We start from the raw sequence: 18076 nt of genomic DNA on the forward strand, positions 1-18076 counted from the left end.
TGGTCTTATATATTGGTTTCCTGAATGTTGTCCTCGTTTTGGTTGGGTCTTCCGTAGGGTGTCTCTGTTGAGGCAGTGCTGCCCTGTCCCTTAATATCCTTCTTATAAGGGCAAACAGTGCTAGTCTCTGTCTAATATTCTCGGGTTTACTCGCGTGTTCCTGCCTTGGGTGGAGTGGGGGTTTTGTCTCTTCATCTGGGTGAGCAACATGCCCTATTTTGGTCAGTGGGTTGGTGCCTTGTCCTGGGTATGGTTAGTGGGGTGCAGGGCCGGCTGGGTGGCATGTCTTGGGGTACTGACTCCATCGTATTAGAATGTGCTGAACGAGGCCATGTCCGGTGTTGTGACTGATATCCTGTTTCCCTCTTTAGTTTGGGGCACTTACTTATTAGGGACATCCCAAGAGGCTGAATTTTTTGATGTGCTTGAATATCCTTGGTTTATTGACTCCCAAGTGGATGAGGGCATGGGGTTGAGCTGGGTTAAGAAGGCAAATTGAATTTTGTCCTTCATTGCTAGAGGGATGGAGTTTAAGACTAGGGAGGTTATGCTGCAATTGTATAAGGTGTTAGTGAGGCCACACCTGGAGTATTGTGTTCAGTTTTGGTCTCCTTACTTGAGAAAGGACGTACTGGCACTGGAGGGTGTGCAGAGGAGATTCACGAGGTTAATCCCAGAGTTGAAGGGGTTGGATTACGAGGAGAGGTTGAGTAGACTGGGACTGTACTCGTTGGAATTTAGAAGGATATGGGGGGATCTTATCGAAACATTTAAAATTATGAAGGGAATAGATAGGATAGATGTGGGCAGGTTGTTTCCACTGGCGGGTGAAAGCAGAACTAGGGGGCATAGCCTCAAAATAAGGGGAAGTAGATTTAGGACTGAGTTTAGGAGGAACTTCTTCACCCAAAGGGTTGTGAATCTATGGAATTCCTTGCCCAGTGAAAGCAGTTGAGGCTCCTTCATTAAATGTTTTTAAGGTAAAGATAGATAGTTGTTTGAAGAAAAAAGGGATTAAGGGTTATGGTGTTGGGGCTGGAAAGTGGAGCTGAGTCCACAAAAGATCAGCCATGATCTAATTGAATGGCGGAGCAGGCTCGAGGGGCCAGATGGCCTGCTCCTGCTCCTAGTTCTTATGATTGGGACGTTTCCTTAAAAAAATAGCAGCTTTTTCTCCTCTTCATCCTTGGAGATGGGCATGCACCAGAGGAACACAGTCTTATGGTTGTTTCTTGGTCCTCCTTTAGCTTGAGAACTTTTGTTCCTGGTAGCTCTCCCTTTTATACCCTGTCTTGTTTAATGTGTTGGGAAGGGCTGACTACACTGACGAGAATCCAAATCTATAGCTGCCGGTTCGCTCTGTGGAAAGAATTATGTGGAATGAATAAATTATGTGGTTTATGTAAAACATCCTTCTAGAACTGGGGTTCTCGCATGTCTCTTTGTATTTTTCTATTTTTGTTATGGTGGGGTCTCACATCCGGAGGGAGGAGCTTACAGTGTCTCATTGGTGCCTCTGGAGTTGAGGGAGATATATTCTGGTGCGTGCCCATACATGGCACGAAAAGTCTATCCTGAACCTTTGTGGTCGTTGTGAGCAATCACCGTGTGGAAAGGTGTACACCATTTTACTATGTCTTAATGGCCTTATCCTTCTTTCCCTTGTTCTCTGGTGGGGCGGATCGTGGCACCAAATTGAGTCTAATGATTGTACTGTTCCCCTCTATCCATATACTTAGAGAATTTTTTTTTTTGCTGAGCTGTACCATTCCAGTGGTTTTGTAGCCCTATTTGTTAAAATGGAAAACTTCAATAAAAATACTTCCAAAAAAGTCAATGTAATCTCACAAAGTGTGTTAAAGTAGAACATTTTTCATCTAGTTTCTCAATAAAAAAATATATCCTCTATTATTTAAATCTGATTAAGATCATGAGAAAGAATCTTTGATTATGAATGACAACTAGTACATGCTATTCTGGAAGCTGTCACATTTTGTGGATCTTCACTTGAAAGAAAGATTTGCAGGAAACAGTAGATTTCGCAACTTCAGTATGTTCCAAAGAGCTTCGCAGACAATTGAGTACTTTTAAAATGTACTTACAGTTGTAATGTAGAAAACATAGCAACCAGTCTGCACACAGCAAGCTTCCAAATAGTAATGAGATCAGACATCTAATATTTGGCAACATTAATAATGTTGATTGAGGGACAAATATTGGCCAGTACAACAAAGAGAACTCCCCTGCTCTTCTTCAAAACAGTCATGGGATCATTTACATCCACATGAAAGAGCCTTGGTGTCATGTTTCATCTGAAAGATAGCACCTCCAAAAGTGCAGCACTCCCTCAGCACTGTGCTGGAGTGCCAGTCTACACTACATAATCAAGTTCCTGGAGTCGGATTTGAACCACTACCATATGACTCAGAAGTGAGTGTGGCCCACTAAAGCACAATTGACACCCGATGAGCACAGACAAAAGAGGAGGAAAGGAAACCTTTCGAAAAAGCAAAGCTTCTTACTATTTAAATCTCAAAAAACAATACTCCTGGCGACCACTATCCCAGTGAGTTCCAATAATCCTACATTTGGCCCGCAGCCAGCTGTGCTTGGAGAACCCAGAAGTACCAGTGCCTGTAACCTGTAGGCAAGCATCATTTGTTTAGAGGTATGAGAGGCTGAAATTATCTGTGGAGCTGGTTTGATCCAACGTATAAATTCCAATGGTGGGGAGCGCAGGGTCAAAGAAATTCCTGCTTCCAGCATTGTACCCCTCCAAAATTGTAGGCTATGCTTCGGGTGAATGAAGTTTCCATGCACTCTGCATCCAGTCAAGGACGGGAAGTCCCCAGCATTCTGAGTGGAGGCTCAGCATTTCCAGACTTGTGCCCTGGATCCAGTGTTGAGACAAAGATTTCTGGCCCTGATCTGGCACATCGACACAGTTTCATTTGGACAATTTGGTCCTGGGAATATATTTGCAGTCGTTAAATACATGAGGCCAGAGAGACACTAAAAATGTTGCAGCTGCACCAATACAGAATTATGAACATCTCCATTGATTTGTTTTTCTAAATAATGTCACATATAAATACAAAAAGATCCAGATTCGGTCTGCAGCCTTTGTTGAGCTCGTTGAGGAAGCAATGGCTGTATTATAATTAGTGTCGGTGTTTGCAGTCAGGGAGGGGGCGAACAGTTCATTAGCATTTCAACTGGGTTTCATCATTCAATGACCTTTGCTGTAAAACCAGCAAATTTGGCCAGGGATTTATATGGTTCACCTGCCCCACTGCTGGGAAAATCCAGCCCTTTGGATGAGGAAAGGATAAAGCTCAGATGCAATATACTCCGCAACCCGAGAGCTTTACCAAAATTAGCTTATGAAGAATGGTTACTTGATAAAGGCAGCTTTAGGAATCATAAAGAATGAGGATAGTATTTGTTTTTAAGTTGTGATATAACCAGTTAACATTTTCAATTTCTAGTCTTAAGTTCCAAACAAGTGTATGTTCATTGTACACAATGTTCTTCCAATTCAACCACAATAAACAGATGCAGTATTTCCTTGGGGGAGTGAGGGGGAGGTCTTTGAATTCTTCATCTTTTAATGAAAGAATCTTCATTAATTCAAGAGCTTCTGATGTTAACTAAATTAAAACATGAAAGCATTAGCTTCTCAAGATCAAAGGTAAACAAATGGGACAGTGCTTAAAGTGAAGCTGTAAGTAATTATCTTCAGGACTCATATGATGGCCCTTTAAATCTGGCGTTTAAAGTAAATTCTAATTTAATGTCGATAGTAAATAGTTTTTGATTTATGGTGTGGTCTATTTAGCAAATGGTAGAAATTATGTTGAACAGATTGATGCACAAACAAGTGGGCAGAATTAATGAGTTTTGAATATTCAAGTTATTTTAGTCCTAGATATATTATGGTGGGATGTCCCCTATGTGTCACCATATCCGGCATGATACGTCATACTGGAGGCTTTACTATCTTGGTTAGGGGAGGGGAAATCACCTAATATTTCCTGCACCGGGCTATTTAAATTACCTGAGCACACTAGTTCCAGCTGCAAACAAAAGACTTGAGACTTTGAACAGTCATCCTGGAGATAGTATTTTTAAATACAAACAGAATTTGTTCGAAACTTCAAGCAGGTCAGACAGCTTTGGTGGAGAAACAGAGTTTATGCTTCAGGTCATTATCGTTCATCAGAATTTTGTTTTGTGTTAGTGTTTAACCAAAAACTAATATCTGTCTACTACAGGGGACATCCTGTCCCATGTGTCCAAACTTCTGCAGGTTGAGAATCAGCCTGTTCATGAAGACCCATGGCAGAAATTCATGACCCTGAATAGACGTCATCCGTGAATCGATGGTGACGTAGAATTTACAGTGCATAAATAGGCCATTCAACCAATTCGAGTCTGCACCGGCTCTTGGAAAGAGCACCCTACTTAAGCTCACGCCTCCACCCTATCACAATAACCCAGTAACCCGACCTGACCTTTTTGGGCACTAAGGGCAATTTATCATGGCCAATCCACCTAGCCTGTACATCTTTGGACTGTGGGAAGAAACCAGAGCACTCAGAGGAACTCACGCAGACACAGGGAGAATGCGCAGACTCCGCACAGACACTGACACAAGCCGGGAATCGAACCTGGGACCTTGAAACTGTGAAGCAACTGTGCTAACCACTGTGCTACCGTGCTGCCCGTGACGACTTATTGAGGCTAACCTTGAGCCTTTCCTTCCCCAGGCATATCTTGTTCAATTCTTTGTTCAATCTATTAACTTTTTTGTCACTCTACCTTTCTTTCATTTGAAGACGAGCAGCTCCTCTTTATATCTCTGCCGTTAGTTCACTTCAAATGACATTTATTAATTATCCTTCTGCGCCTTTTGTATACTCCTTCTGTGCTTTTTATATACTCCTTCACTGATTCCTGAAAGCTGATGTCCCACCTTTGTGTCTATGGTTAGCTTCTGCAAAAAGGCAAATTTGGTGAAGTCAATCCACAGACTGGCAATGTGCTCATTGCAAAACCCTCTCATCCCACCTGCAATATTTTTTTTAAATATGTGCTGGTCTGTTGGTATCCAATGCAAACTAGAATGGTAACAGAATCAAGCGCAAAGTATTACATATTCTACTGGAAAGGATCCAAGGAAACGCCAAAAGAAGATAAGTAGAAATCACTGGAATAATCAGAAAATCTTAAGTAATTAAGTTTGTAATCCTGAGGTACAAGGTATCCTCTCTTCTCCTTGAGAGTTTGGAATACTGTTTTTATAGGTGTTCCTTATGATCTGGTACTTTGCCATTCATTATTTGTACGCCTTGACACTGAATATTTGATGGCTATTCAACAGCTGGGGATTAAAGGTACACATATCCTATCCCAATTTTAGAGCTGGCCCTGGACTTTGGCACAGATCTTACAGTCTCTGGATGGCCATACTCTTGAGCTATCCAGGAAGTTGCACTCGGAGACGACCTTGGAAATCCCAACACGCTGACTGCACAAGAATTACCCAGGAAATATTAACTTCCGTTGGACAATTACCATGTCTGGAACCCTCCAAAATGCCGATTTAGAGTCTGAGACTTTGGGTGGATCCAACTCACTTACCAGAATAGTTACCCTGGAAAAGTCAGAGGGATTAAAATCTTAGTGGCTTTGGGACACTTAAACTTACTAGAATATGGCAGCTCGTGATTACCGAATTTGATTACCCAACGTATTCTTCTTCAGAGCACAAAATCCACCTAATGTTTCCAAACACTGGACTTCACAACTACAAACCTTCAGATAATATTGAGTCTACACACGCTCAGAATTAAATAGATGGAGCCTTGTCAGCTTCTTGTAAATAATTAGTTCATCAACTTCTCCAAATAGTTAATGAACTAATAGCATCATTCATTTTCTGAAGAGTCATACGGACGAGAAACATAGGGCGCGATTCTCCCGAGTTACGAAAAATCGGGAAGCTGGCGTCAAAAACGGGCGCGTTTGACGCCAACCTCCGCCCCCCCCCCTACCGGGAACCGATGCATCTCCCCAGTCGGGGCTAGCATCGCGCGGCCGTGAACTCTGGCATCGCGGGCTTAACGAATTGCGTTAAGCCCGCTAGCCAAAGTTAGCGACGGCTGACGCGTCAGATGACGTCAGCCGCGCATGCGCGGATTGGACGACTCCAACCCGCGTATGCGCGGATGACGTCATTACGCATATGCGTGAAACCCGCGCATGCGCGGGCCGTTATGCCCCGCGGATGGATCCATCGGGGCGGCGGAGGGAGAAAGAGTGCGCGGGGTAAGTACCCGCTGCCCGCAATCGGTGCCCACTGATCGCGGGCCCATGGCACCCTTGGCACGGCCGTGGTACTGCCGTGCCAATCGGTGCCATGGTTCCCGAGAACGGGACTTTACGGCCGTTTTTACGAACGGTCAGAGCAGGTGTGTTTTACGCTTGTAAAAACGGCCGTAAAGGCCTTGGAAATCGAGAATCGCTGCTCGCCGTAAAAAAAACGGCGGGCAGCGATTCGTGTCGGGAGGTGGGCGTGGGGGGGGAGGGGAGAATAGCGGGAGGGTGTCGGACCAGCGTGTCCGTAAAAATTTACGCCGCCCGCTATTCTCTGAATTTTTGTAAGTCGGGAGAATGGCGCCCATAAACTCTGTTTCTCTCCACAGACACTGCGAGACCTGCTGAGCTTTTCCAGCGTTTTCTGTTTTTGTTTCAGCAAAGGAGAGCCAAGAGATTGATTACAAGGGGGAAAAATAGAGCACGAGAGAAAACTTGCAAGGAACATAAAAGCAGACTATAAACACTTCTATAAGTTTGTAAAAAGAAAAAGATTGGTGAAGACAAATGTAAGCCCCTTACAGTCAGAAACAGGAAAAGTGACAATGGAGAAGAAGGAAATGGCAATAACCAACTACTTTAAACATAGGACATAGAACAGTACAGCACAGACCAGGCCCTTCGGCCCTCAATGTTGTGCCGAGCCATGATCACCCTACTCAAACCCTATACCTGTAACCCAACAACCCCCCCCCTTAACCTTACTTTTATTAGGACACTACGGCCAATTTAGCATGGCCAATCCACCTAACCCGCACATCTTTGGACTGTGGGAGGAAACCGGAGCACCCGGAGGAAACCCACGCACACAGGGGGAGGACGTGCAGACTCCACACAGACAGTGACCCAGCCGGGAATCGAACCTGGGACCCTGGAGCTGTGAAGCATTTATGCTAACCACCATGCTACCCTGCTGCCCAAAAACTTTAGTTTGTCTTTACGGAGAGACACAAATAACTTCCATCACAATACCCTGGGCTAGTGTGTGGTTAATTCCAGCCCACTTTACCTGGAGTTGCAACACAGGTGAAATTACATTTTATTTTAAATACCCGAGGTCCTTAGTAATATTTTATTATGTACAGTATTATAATTGAACCAACCTAAAATTGAAGCTCTCTCAGAAAGCATCACGTAGGAACCAATCACTTACAATTGTCAAGCAGAAAACAATCCCTGGCCAACCCATCAGTTGCCAGTTGAACAAGCAAGCAGGAGAGACAGTGAGAGCATTCCTTTCACTTCCAAGGTCTAAACACTTCTGCTAAGTTTTCTCAAAAAGCATCACACAGAAACCAATCATTGACATTGTCAGGCAGAACACTGTTGCTAGCCAACCCACCGAAGCGACTCCCTCCACAGCCTACTTACTAAGCTCCAATCGGTGCCGAGGAGTCTAGTTTCTCTTTTCCAAAATATAAAACTTGAAATACAATGTCTTGACAAGTAGAGTCTCCTGCTTAAAAGCATATCCCAATTGTGGGTCCACAGACAAAAATAAATGGGAACAAAGGAAATACACAGAAGGACTCTTACACTTCACAAACGTGCTAGGTAACCAAAAGTCTTGTGAGAAGGAGGAATTGGGGGTGATATATTGCATGGATTTAGAATTGATCAGCAGACAGGAAAGTCTGGCTCATAACTTCCGAGTTCACCAGCATCACATTTAGGGGATAGACCAATGAAGATTCCCATGTAAGGGTTTACCTGGCAATTGCCCAGAAGTGCCAACTTCCTCTGGACAATTGCGCTGGGCTGGGAACCATCTGTATCTGATAGAAGTGATTTTGGATGGTTCTGCCAGTTTTACCCTGTTAGTTACTCCGAAAGAGTTAGAGGGAAAACAAAATCAACAACTCCAGATTAACTATTTGAAAACCCAGATCCAGCCACATGCGGGACCCCCCCACCCACCAAAAAATGAGACCCACCATACCGCCCCCAGTCCAAACTGACAACCCTCGCCTGACCCCAACTTCTAGTCCGACTAGACCCTCTGCTTTCCCGGACCAACAACCATCACCTCCATCCCTTTCCCGGACTGATCCCTTCCCTTTGCCAGGACTAACAACCTCTTCACCTCCCCCCCCCCCCCCCCCCCCCCCCACACACCTTATCCAGACTGAACCCCCACTCCCTCTTTCCCAGACAGAGCAACTTCTCCCCCTTTCCCAGCACCCCCACCACCACTTTCCCAGACCCACCCCACCCTTTCCCGGACCAACTACCCCCATTCCCCTTTTCCCAGAATGAACACTCCCACTCCCCCTTTCAGGGACCGACCCCCACCCTCTCCCTTTCCCAGACAGACAGACTCTTCTCCCACCCATCCTTTTCCGAGCAAAGCTTTATCAGACTGATTCCTCGGATGGTGGGATTGTCATATGAAGAGAGATTGGTTGACTGGGTCTGCATTCTCTGGAATTTAGAAAAATGAGAAGGGATCTCGTTGAAATGTATAAAGCTCTAACAGGGCTGGACAGACTGGATACAGGAATGTTGTTTCCTCTGACTGGGTGGGAGGGGTCTAGAACAAGAGCACACAGTCTCAGGGTTGGTGCAGACTCAATTGGCCAAATGTCCTCCTCCTGCACTGTAGGGATTCTATGCACATTGGATAAGCCATTGAGGACTGAGATGAGGAGAAATTTCTTCACTCAGAGGGTAGTGAGCTGTAAGATTCTCGACTACAGAAGGCTGTGGAGGCCAAGTCACTGAATATATTTACGAAGGAAATAGATTTCTAGACGTGTCACCAGGGCCGGTGCTAGGAATTGCGGGCCCAATTAGAAAAGTGAATGCGGGGCCCCTACTCTACAAAAGTAAAAATTTATGTATGTTTATATTTCGTGTAGTATGCTCGTCTTTAACCAAAAAAAAACATTAAATGCTTGATATATTAAAATTTTGAAACTTACTTACCCGGGCGGAAGGATTTGGCGGCGCAGGGCTGAAGGATTTGTCAACCGTAATGCGGTGCGTTCCCCAAAAGTAAAAACTACCCTATAGTTCCTCTTAGAATACAGAAAAGGCTTCAAACGGTGCCGCTGGCGCGGGGCCCCCTTAAGGTGCGGGGCCCAATTTGATGAAATTGGTCAAATCGGCTTAAAACCGGCCCTGCGTGTCACAACACCCTGGGCTAGTGCGCGGTCAATTCCAGCCCCGCTTGACCCAGCGTCGCAACACAGGTAAAATTAGATTTTATTTAAAATACCTGAAATAAACAGGAAGAACTCTTACCGACTCTAAAGATTCAAGGGGTACGGGGTGAGTGCGAGAGAGTAGTGTGTTGAGATAGAGGATCAGCCATGATCATGTTGACTGGCAGGGCAGGCTCGATGGGCCAAATGGCCTCCTATTTTCTACGTTTAAATTTTCAGCATCCACTGCATTTTGCTTCCATTAATATTGTTTTCTATTTCTTGCAGCTTGCAATTCTCACAGAACTCTCCCGCAATCGAAACAGTGACAAGCATGGGCTATTCCAGCCTGGTTCAGTGGCAAACAGTGTCTTCCAAAATGAAAACTTCCAACTGCGTTTGTCACCACCTCCAGTCATCGAGGACTAGTTCCTGCAAATGATGTTTGTGCAATCAAATTGGACTGAATATTCTTCACATACCGGAGTGTTTAAATTGTTGATTTAATGTTAAGGCTGAAATATTAATAGTTCCTATATGTCCAATAATTCTTAAATACCTAAAATAAATAGACCTGCATTCGCAGCTGTTTGAGCATTTATGGAACCTACGCACAATTTCCACTTTCTACATAAACAGTTACAAGTAAATCCACAGCCGCCTTCTTCATCAGGCTTAATTTTATTTCTCATTAAGTTACATATTTTATGAGTTCAGGGAATATATGGATATTTTAAAAACTAATTACTGCACAAAAGATTCTTTCCCCTTCAACAATCTTTCTGGCCCTCTCCTGAAAGAAATGGCTTCTGGTTGGATAAAGTTCCACAGTCACTGACCTTCCCCGGGTCTGTGTACAACTGATAGTCTTCAGGAATAGATTGCGAACTGTTTGTCTATTCGGTCCAATTGAACCTTAATAATGATTGGAAATCTCACCCCATGTGGAATAACACCATCTGAGTCACACATGCACCAAGAGTGAACAGGAATGGTAGACATGACCAGGTTTTATACCCCTTTCTACCTGCGGAGGACAGTTGCAGCATCCACTATTGTCCTGGCTAATACCAACTAGCTCAGTGAGTGAACACAAAACCTCCTTGATCCTTGTGCCCTCATTTTTACTGTCAAGAACAGGAACGACACTACGCAAAATAAAACTTTTGCAAGTCATCAAACATAATCATCGAATCTCTAAAGCGCACAAGGGAGGCCATTCAGCCCATCATGTCTGCACTGACCCTCCGAAAGAGCACCCTACCTAGGCCCATTAACCCGCCCTATCCCTGTAACCCCACCTAACATGTAAGGCCACCTAAGCGGCAATTTAGCATGGCCAATCCACCTAACCTGCACATCTTTGGACAGTGGAAGTAAACTTGAGCACCGGAGGAAATTCGTGCAGTCATGGGGAGAACATACAAACTCCACACAGTGACCCAAGGCTGGAATTGAACCTACGTCTCTGGCGTTGTGAGGTAGCAGTGTTAACCACTGTGTCACTATGCTATTAGTATAATGAAAAGAAATCCTGTCCACATACATTTATATTTTATTCTCTTGATCTTTCAGCGTCTACAGACATCCCGCCAGTTGGTCAGTTTTAGTAATGAAGCTGAAAATTTGACAGGACTATTAACAGGCAACATTAAACTGAATCCTGGAATATTTTATAACCATCAGCTGATGGGTGGAGAAAATGTTGGGATATTAAAGAATCAAAGAGAAATCTTCATGTAGAGACAGACAATGTGTTACAAGTATTTTGCATCTGTAATTACAAAGGCAGCAAACAAGATGACAGTTACACTAAGACAGTTATAGGATAATAGAGAAAGCACTCTAAAATATTACAGAAATTCTGCCATCATCTGGACCAGGTAGAATGCATTCTAGGTTGGGTTTATGGACAGATGTGGGATTATGCACGACTGTCCCTTTTTAAGGAGCCGACACAGGCAGTGTGCTGTCTCCCGAGCAGCACATTTCCATGATTCTGTTCTCGGAATTGGTTGTATCCTTGATGAAACTGGTAATAAAGTGAAGCCATCAACAGTAACAACATCATTCTGGAGCTACCATGCAGCCTCAATCAGTAGGAATGACTTTTAAACTTCGAGAAGTGTGTGGGGAATGCAAATATGGTAGCTGAAAAGTTTTTCAACTGCACTTGCTGATATCCCGAGTCACCATTTCAAGGAGGTGTACATCAAATCTAAAATTAGGAATATCTGTCTTTGCATACAGGAAATACAGTCTAACACTTCCCCTTTCCCACTGAAACGAGTAAAAGATAGAAACAGCAGAAACATTGATCACAATCTTTTCGACCTCACTGGAGGTGGGAGTAGTGTCAGCACATTGGTGGTATGAATACTAAACTGGCTGAGCGATAGGAAGCAGAGGGTGCTGGTTGTTGGGTGTATTTCACACAAGCAGATGTGGTTTGCGGTGTTCTTCATACCTCGGTTTTCAGTCTGTTTCTCTTTGCATTTCTGTTCGGTTCAGAGGAGGATTCGACACCTGGAATGAGCAGGTTGTCTTCGGAGGAATGGTTGGACAGACGGGGCATATTTCCACCGGCGTTTAGAAGAATGAGAGGGTGATTCAATTGTAGTGTATAAAATCCTGAACAGCATTGACAAGGTGGACACGAAAAGGATGTTTCCTCTTGTGGATGAGTCCAGAACTAGGGGATGTTGCACGTTTTACTTGAGTGTTACGTGTTTTATTGGAGTGTATTAACACGCCTCCGTTTAAAGGCTGTGTGCTTAACACTACTACAGCTCTGTGTATGTAATTCTGCTCAGGAGTCGCCAGGTGCCGTATTTAGACACGTCACAAGTACATCAAGGTCAGGTTTCAAAGTAATAAATCTGTACACCGATTAGTAAGTTCAAACGATTGTGTTTATTATAACCAATATAATAAATACACATGCATATGCTAAAGAGACTAAGTTACTTCTAAACTAAACGACTAAAATACTTACCTAAACAGGAACAGGCAAGGTCAGGGAGCGAGGCCTTCGTCCCGTTCTTGGTCTGCAACTCTCAGAGTGTTAAAGTCGTCAGAGTCTAGCAAAGTCTGGATCACGTAGCGATCGTTGTGGTGACACTTACAGTTCGATGGCTGGTGGCTCAACGGCTGGTGATGGAACTGGAGTCAGGATGTGATGTATCAGCAAAGCGGTGAAAACAGCAGAGAGCCGGAGCCAAAAACAACAGACCGGACCATGTGCGGGGTCTACTTTTATAGGTCCCCCAAAGTCCGTGCCTCTTCGGGGCGGTTCTCTACCTGCTGTGTATCGATTGGGCCTTCTCCCAATCGATATTTTCCAAACCCCCCAATCTGAGGGTCGCTTCTCGATGGGTGGGGCGGTCTCTATGGTTCTTTGTGATGGATAGTTATGGTGCCGTTTCGTCTGGGCGTCTACTCAAAAGTATCCATTCATACCTAAATGTTTCTATTGTGTGGGCCTGGATCTGGATCACCTCATTACTATGTAAATCATTGTTGCCATTTACACCTTTAGCTGAGATTCTGCACCTGGCCACAAACTGGTTTCTGTACGTGCAGAATGCTAATTATCCTTCTGCAAACTGCTTGTCCTTGCTAAGACTGTTTTCTCCCTGCAGCCTTAGCAGTTCTCCATTTTGTAGCCCAGTGTCCATCTTAGGTGGCTACAGGGGCACTGTTTGAAAATTAGGGGTCATCATTATAGGACAGAGATGAAGAGAAATCTTTCCCCTCAGAGTTGTGCGTCTTTGGAACTCTCTGCCTCGCAAGGCAGTGGAAGCAGACACGCTGAATCTTTTTGAGGCAGATTCTTGTTAGGCAAGGGAATCAAAGGTTATCGAGGGGTAGATGGGAATGTGGGCGTCAACACAAATACATCAATCATGATCTGATTGAATGGTGGTGGAGGGGCCGAATGGTTTACTTCTACTCCTATTTCATGTGAATAGCCTAGGCTTGGATATAGGGAGCAGCATTATAAAGTTATCAGATGGTATTAAACTTAACAAAATAGGTCATAATATTATAGCTTTCAGGATGACAAAGGATGGTGAAATGCCAGAAGTGTGAAGTGGTGCACTTTGGGATAATGAGTAGGAAAAGACAGTGTACGATTAAAGGCAGAATTTTGAAAAATGTCAAAAAGTAGAGAGACGTTGCTGTCCATTTACAAAAGCATATCGGTTCCTTGTGTTTATAAAAAGATGAATAAAATAGAGAAATAAAGAGATAATGCTGTATTTTTTTCACACATTGGTTCGGCCTCAGCTGCATTATTGTGGATAGTTTTGGGCACCCCTACTTCAGGAAAGATGTGACAGTTTTAGAAAAGGAACAGAGGAGAACATCACAGAATACTGCTGTGCAGAAGAGCTCCTTCGGCCCATCGAGTCTGCACCGATGCATGAAAGGCCCTGACCTGACCACCTAATCCCCCATGCCAAACTTGGCCCATAGCCTTGGATGTTATGGCATGCCAAATACTTATGCAGGTACTTTTTAAAGAATGTGAGAATCCTATTTAAAGAATCCTACCTCTACCATCCTCACAGGCAGTGCATTCCAGACATCACCACTCTGGGTAAAAATGTTTTTCCTCAAATCCCCCCAAAACCTCCCACCCCTCACTTCAAACTTGTGTTCCCTCATAACTGACCCTTCAACAAAGGGGAACAACTGCTCCCTATCCACGCTGTCCGTGCCCCTCATAATTTTGTAGACCTCAATCAGGTCACCCCTCGGTCTTCTCTGCTCCAGATAAAACAAGGGGGTGGGAACCTAAATTGTAGTCCTAGTGTACAGGATGTTGAGAGTAGTGAGGTCAGGGATAGGGTTAAAAGTTCGAAAGAGGGCACCGGCAAGCAAGACGCTGGTTTGAAGTGTGTCTACTTCAACGCCAGGAGCATCCGGAATAAGGTGGGTGAGCTTGCAGCATGGGTTGGTACCTGGGATCTCGATGTTGTGGCGATTTCGGAGACATGGGTAGAGCAGGGACAGGAATGGTTGTTGCAGGTTCCAGGATTTAGATGTTTCTGTAAGAACAGAGAAGATGGTAAAAGAGGGGGGTGTGTGGCATTGTTAAGGAAAGTATTACGGCGGTAGAAAGGACGTTTGAGGACTCATCTACTGAGGTAGTATGGGCCGAGGATAGGAACAGGAGAGGAGAGGTCACCCTGTTGGGAGTTGTCTATAGACTTCCGAATAGTTCCAGAGATGTAGAGGAAAGGATTGCAAAGATGATTCTCGACTGGAGCGAGAGTAACAGGGTAGTTGTTATGGGGGACTTTAACTTTCCAAATATTGACTGGAAATACTATAGTTCGAGTACTATAGATGGGTCAGTTTTTGTGCAGTGTGTGCAGGAGGGTTTTCTGACACAGTCTGTAGACAGGCCAACAAGGGGCGAGGCCACATTGGATTTGGTACTGGGTAATGAACCCGGCCAGGTGTTAGATTTAGATGTAGGTGAGCACTTTGGTGATAGTGATCACAATTTGGTTATGTTTACTTTAGCAATGGGCAGGGATAGGTATATACCGCAAGGCAAGAATTATAGCTGGGGGAAAGGCAATTATGATGCTATTTGGCAAGATTTAGGATGTATAGGATGGGGAAGGAAACTGCAGGGGATGGGTACAATCGAAATGTGGAGCTTTTTCAAGGAACAGCTACTGCGTGTCCTTGATAAGTATGTACCTGTCAGGCAGGGAGGAAGTTGTCGAGCAAGGGAACCGTGGTTTACTAAATAAGTTGAAGCACTTGTCAAGAGGAAGAAGAAGGCTTATGTTAGGATGAGACACGAAGGCTCAGTTAGGGCACTTGAGAGTTACAAGTTAGCCAGGAAGGACCTAAAGGGAGAGTTAAGAAGAGCGAGGAGAGGACACGAAAAGTCGTTGGCGGATAGGATCAAGAAAAACCCTAAGGCTTTCTATAAGTATATAAGGAACAAAAGAATGACTAGAGTAAGATTAGGGCCAATCAAGGATAGTAGTGGAAAGTTGTGTGTGGAATCAGAGGAGATAGGGGAAGCGTTAAATGGATATTTTTCGTCAGTGTTTACACTGGAGAAAGACAATGTTGTCGTGGAGAATACTCAGGTTCAGTCGACCAGGCTAGATGGAATTGAGGTTCACAAGGAGGAGGTGTTAGCAATTTTGGAAAATGTAAAAATAGATAAGTCCCCTGGGCCAGATGGGATTTATCCTAGGATTCTCTGGGAAGCCAGGGAGGAGATTGCAGAGCCTTTGTCCTTGATCTTTATGTCGTCTTTGTCGACAGGAATAGTGCCGGAAGACTGGAGGATAGCAAATGTCCCCTTGTTCAAGAAGGGGAGTAGAGACAACCCTGGTAATTATAGACCTGTGAGCCTTACTTCGGTTGTGGGTAAAATGTTAGAAAAGGTTATAAGAGATAGGGTTTATAATCATCTTGAAAAGAACAAGTTGATTAGCGATAGTCAACACGGGTAGGTCATGCCTCACAAACCTTATTGAGTTTTTTGAGAAGGTGACCAAACAGGTGGATGAGGGTAAAGTGGTTGATGTGGTGTATATGGATTTCAGTAAGGCGTTTGATAAGGTTCCCCACGGTAGGCTATTTCAGAAAATAAGGTAGCATGGGATGGAAGGTGATTTAGCGGTTTGGATCAGTAATTGGCTAGCTGAAAGAAGACAGCTGGGCAGCAGGGTAGCATGGTGGTTAGCATAAATGCTTCACAGCTCCAGGGTCCCAGGTTCGATTCCCGGCTGGGTCACTGTCTGTGTGGAGTCTGCACGTCCTCCCCCTGTGTGCGTGGGTTTCCTCCGGGTGCTCCGGTTTCCTCCCACAGTCCAAAGATGTGCGGGTTAGGTGGATTGGCCATGCTAAATTGCCCGTAGTGTCCTAATAAAAGTAAGGTTAAGGGGGGGGTTGTTGGGTTACAGGTATAGGGTGGATACGTGGGTTTGAGTGGGGTGATCGTGGCTCGGCACAACATTGAGGGCTGAAGGGCCTGTTCTGTGCTGTACTGTTCTATGTTCTATGTTCTAGAGGGCGGTGGTTGATGGCAAATGTTCATCCTGGAGTTCAGTTACTAGTGGTGTACCGCAAGGATCTGTTTTGGGGCCACTGGTGTTTGTCATTTTTATAAATGACCTGGAAGAGGGTGTAGAAGGATGGGTTAGTAAATTTGCAGATGACACGAAGGTCGGTGGAGTTGTGGATAGTGCTGAAGGATGTTATAGGATACAGAGGGACATAGATAAGCTGCAGAGCTGGGCTGAGAGGTGGCAAATGGAGTTTAATGTGGAAAAGTGTGACGTGGTTCACTTTGGAAGGAGTAACAGGAATGCAGAGTACAGGGCTAATGGCAAGATTCTTGGTAGTGTAGATGAACAGAGAGATCTCGGCATCCAGGTACATAAATCCCTGAAAGTTGCCACCCAGGTTAATAGGGCTGTTAAGAAGGCATATGGTGTGCTAGCCTTTATCAGTAGGGGGATTGAGTATCGGAGCCACAAGGTCATGCTGCAGCTGTACATAACTCTGGTGCGGCCGCTCCAGGAGTACTGCGTGCAGTTCTGGTCACCACATTATAGGAAGGATGTGGAAGCTTTGGAAAGGGTTCAGAGGAGATTTACTAGGATGTTGCCTGGTATGGAGGGAAGGTCTTACGAGGAAAGGCTCAGGGACTTGAGGTTGTTTTCGTTAGAGAGGAGAAGGCTGAGAGGTGACTTAATAGAGACATATAAGATAGTCAGAGGGTTAGATAGGGTGGACAGTGAGAGTCTCTTTCCACGGATGGTGATGACCAACACGAGGGGACATAGCTTTAAATTGAGGGGTGGTAGATATAGGACAGATGTCAGAGGCAGTTTCTTTACTCAGAGAGTAGTAGGGGTGTGGAACGCCCTGCCTGCAATAGTAGTAGACTCGCCAACTTTAAGGGCATTTAAGTGGTCACTGGATAGACATATGGATGGAAATGGAATAGTGTAGGTCAGATAGGCTTCAGATGGTTTCACAGGTCGGCGCAACATTGAGGGCCGAAGGGCCTGTACTGCGCTGTAATGTTCTATGTTCTAACCAACCTCTTCATAACTTAAATATTCCATCCCAGAAAACATTCTGGTGAATCTTCTCTGCACTCTCTCCAGTACAATCACATCCCTCCTATAATGTGGCGGCCAGATTTGCAACAATACTCCAGCTGTGGCCTCACCAAAGTTCTATACAGCTCCATCATGACCTCCCTGCTTTTGATTGGAGAGATTGCAAAATTTGAGGTGCAGAGGTATCTGGATGGTCTAGTGCATGAATCAAAAGTTTAGTATGCAGGCACAGCAAGTACTTAGGAAAACTAATCGAATATTATTTGATTTGATTTATTGTTGTCAAATGTATTAGTATACAGTGAAAAGTGTTGTTTCTTGCATGCTATACAGACAACGCATACCATACACAGGGAATAAAGGAGAGACTTCAGAATATAATGTTACAGTCATAGCAAGGTGTAGAGAAAAGATCAACTTAATACGAGGTAGGTCCATTCAAAA

General features: G+C 44.5%; 1 protein-coding gene across 1 annotated transcript in view; it reads left to right on the top strand.

Annotated features, from left to right (window-relative positions):
- vps8 (VPS8 subunit of CORVET complex) overlaps positions 1-10106 on the top strand; it is a 787508-nt gene extending 777402 nt beyond the window's left edge. The window contains 1 exon segment of the mRNA XM_038788252.1: positions 9810-10106. Coding sequence (XP_038644180.1) covers positions 9810-9950 — 141 coding nt within the window. The 3' untranslated portion in view covers positions 9951-10106.
- The last annotated feature ends 7970 nt before the right edge of the window (positions 10107-18076 follow it).

Source organism: Scyliorhinus canicula, chromosome 2 (genome assembly GCF_902713615.1).
Source record: "Scyliorhinus canicula chromosome 2, sScyCan1.1, whole genome shotgun sequence".
NCBI lineage: Eukaryota > Metazoa > Chordata > Chondrichthyes > Carcharhiniformes > Scyliorhinidae > Scyliorhinus > Scyliorhinus canicula.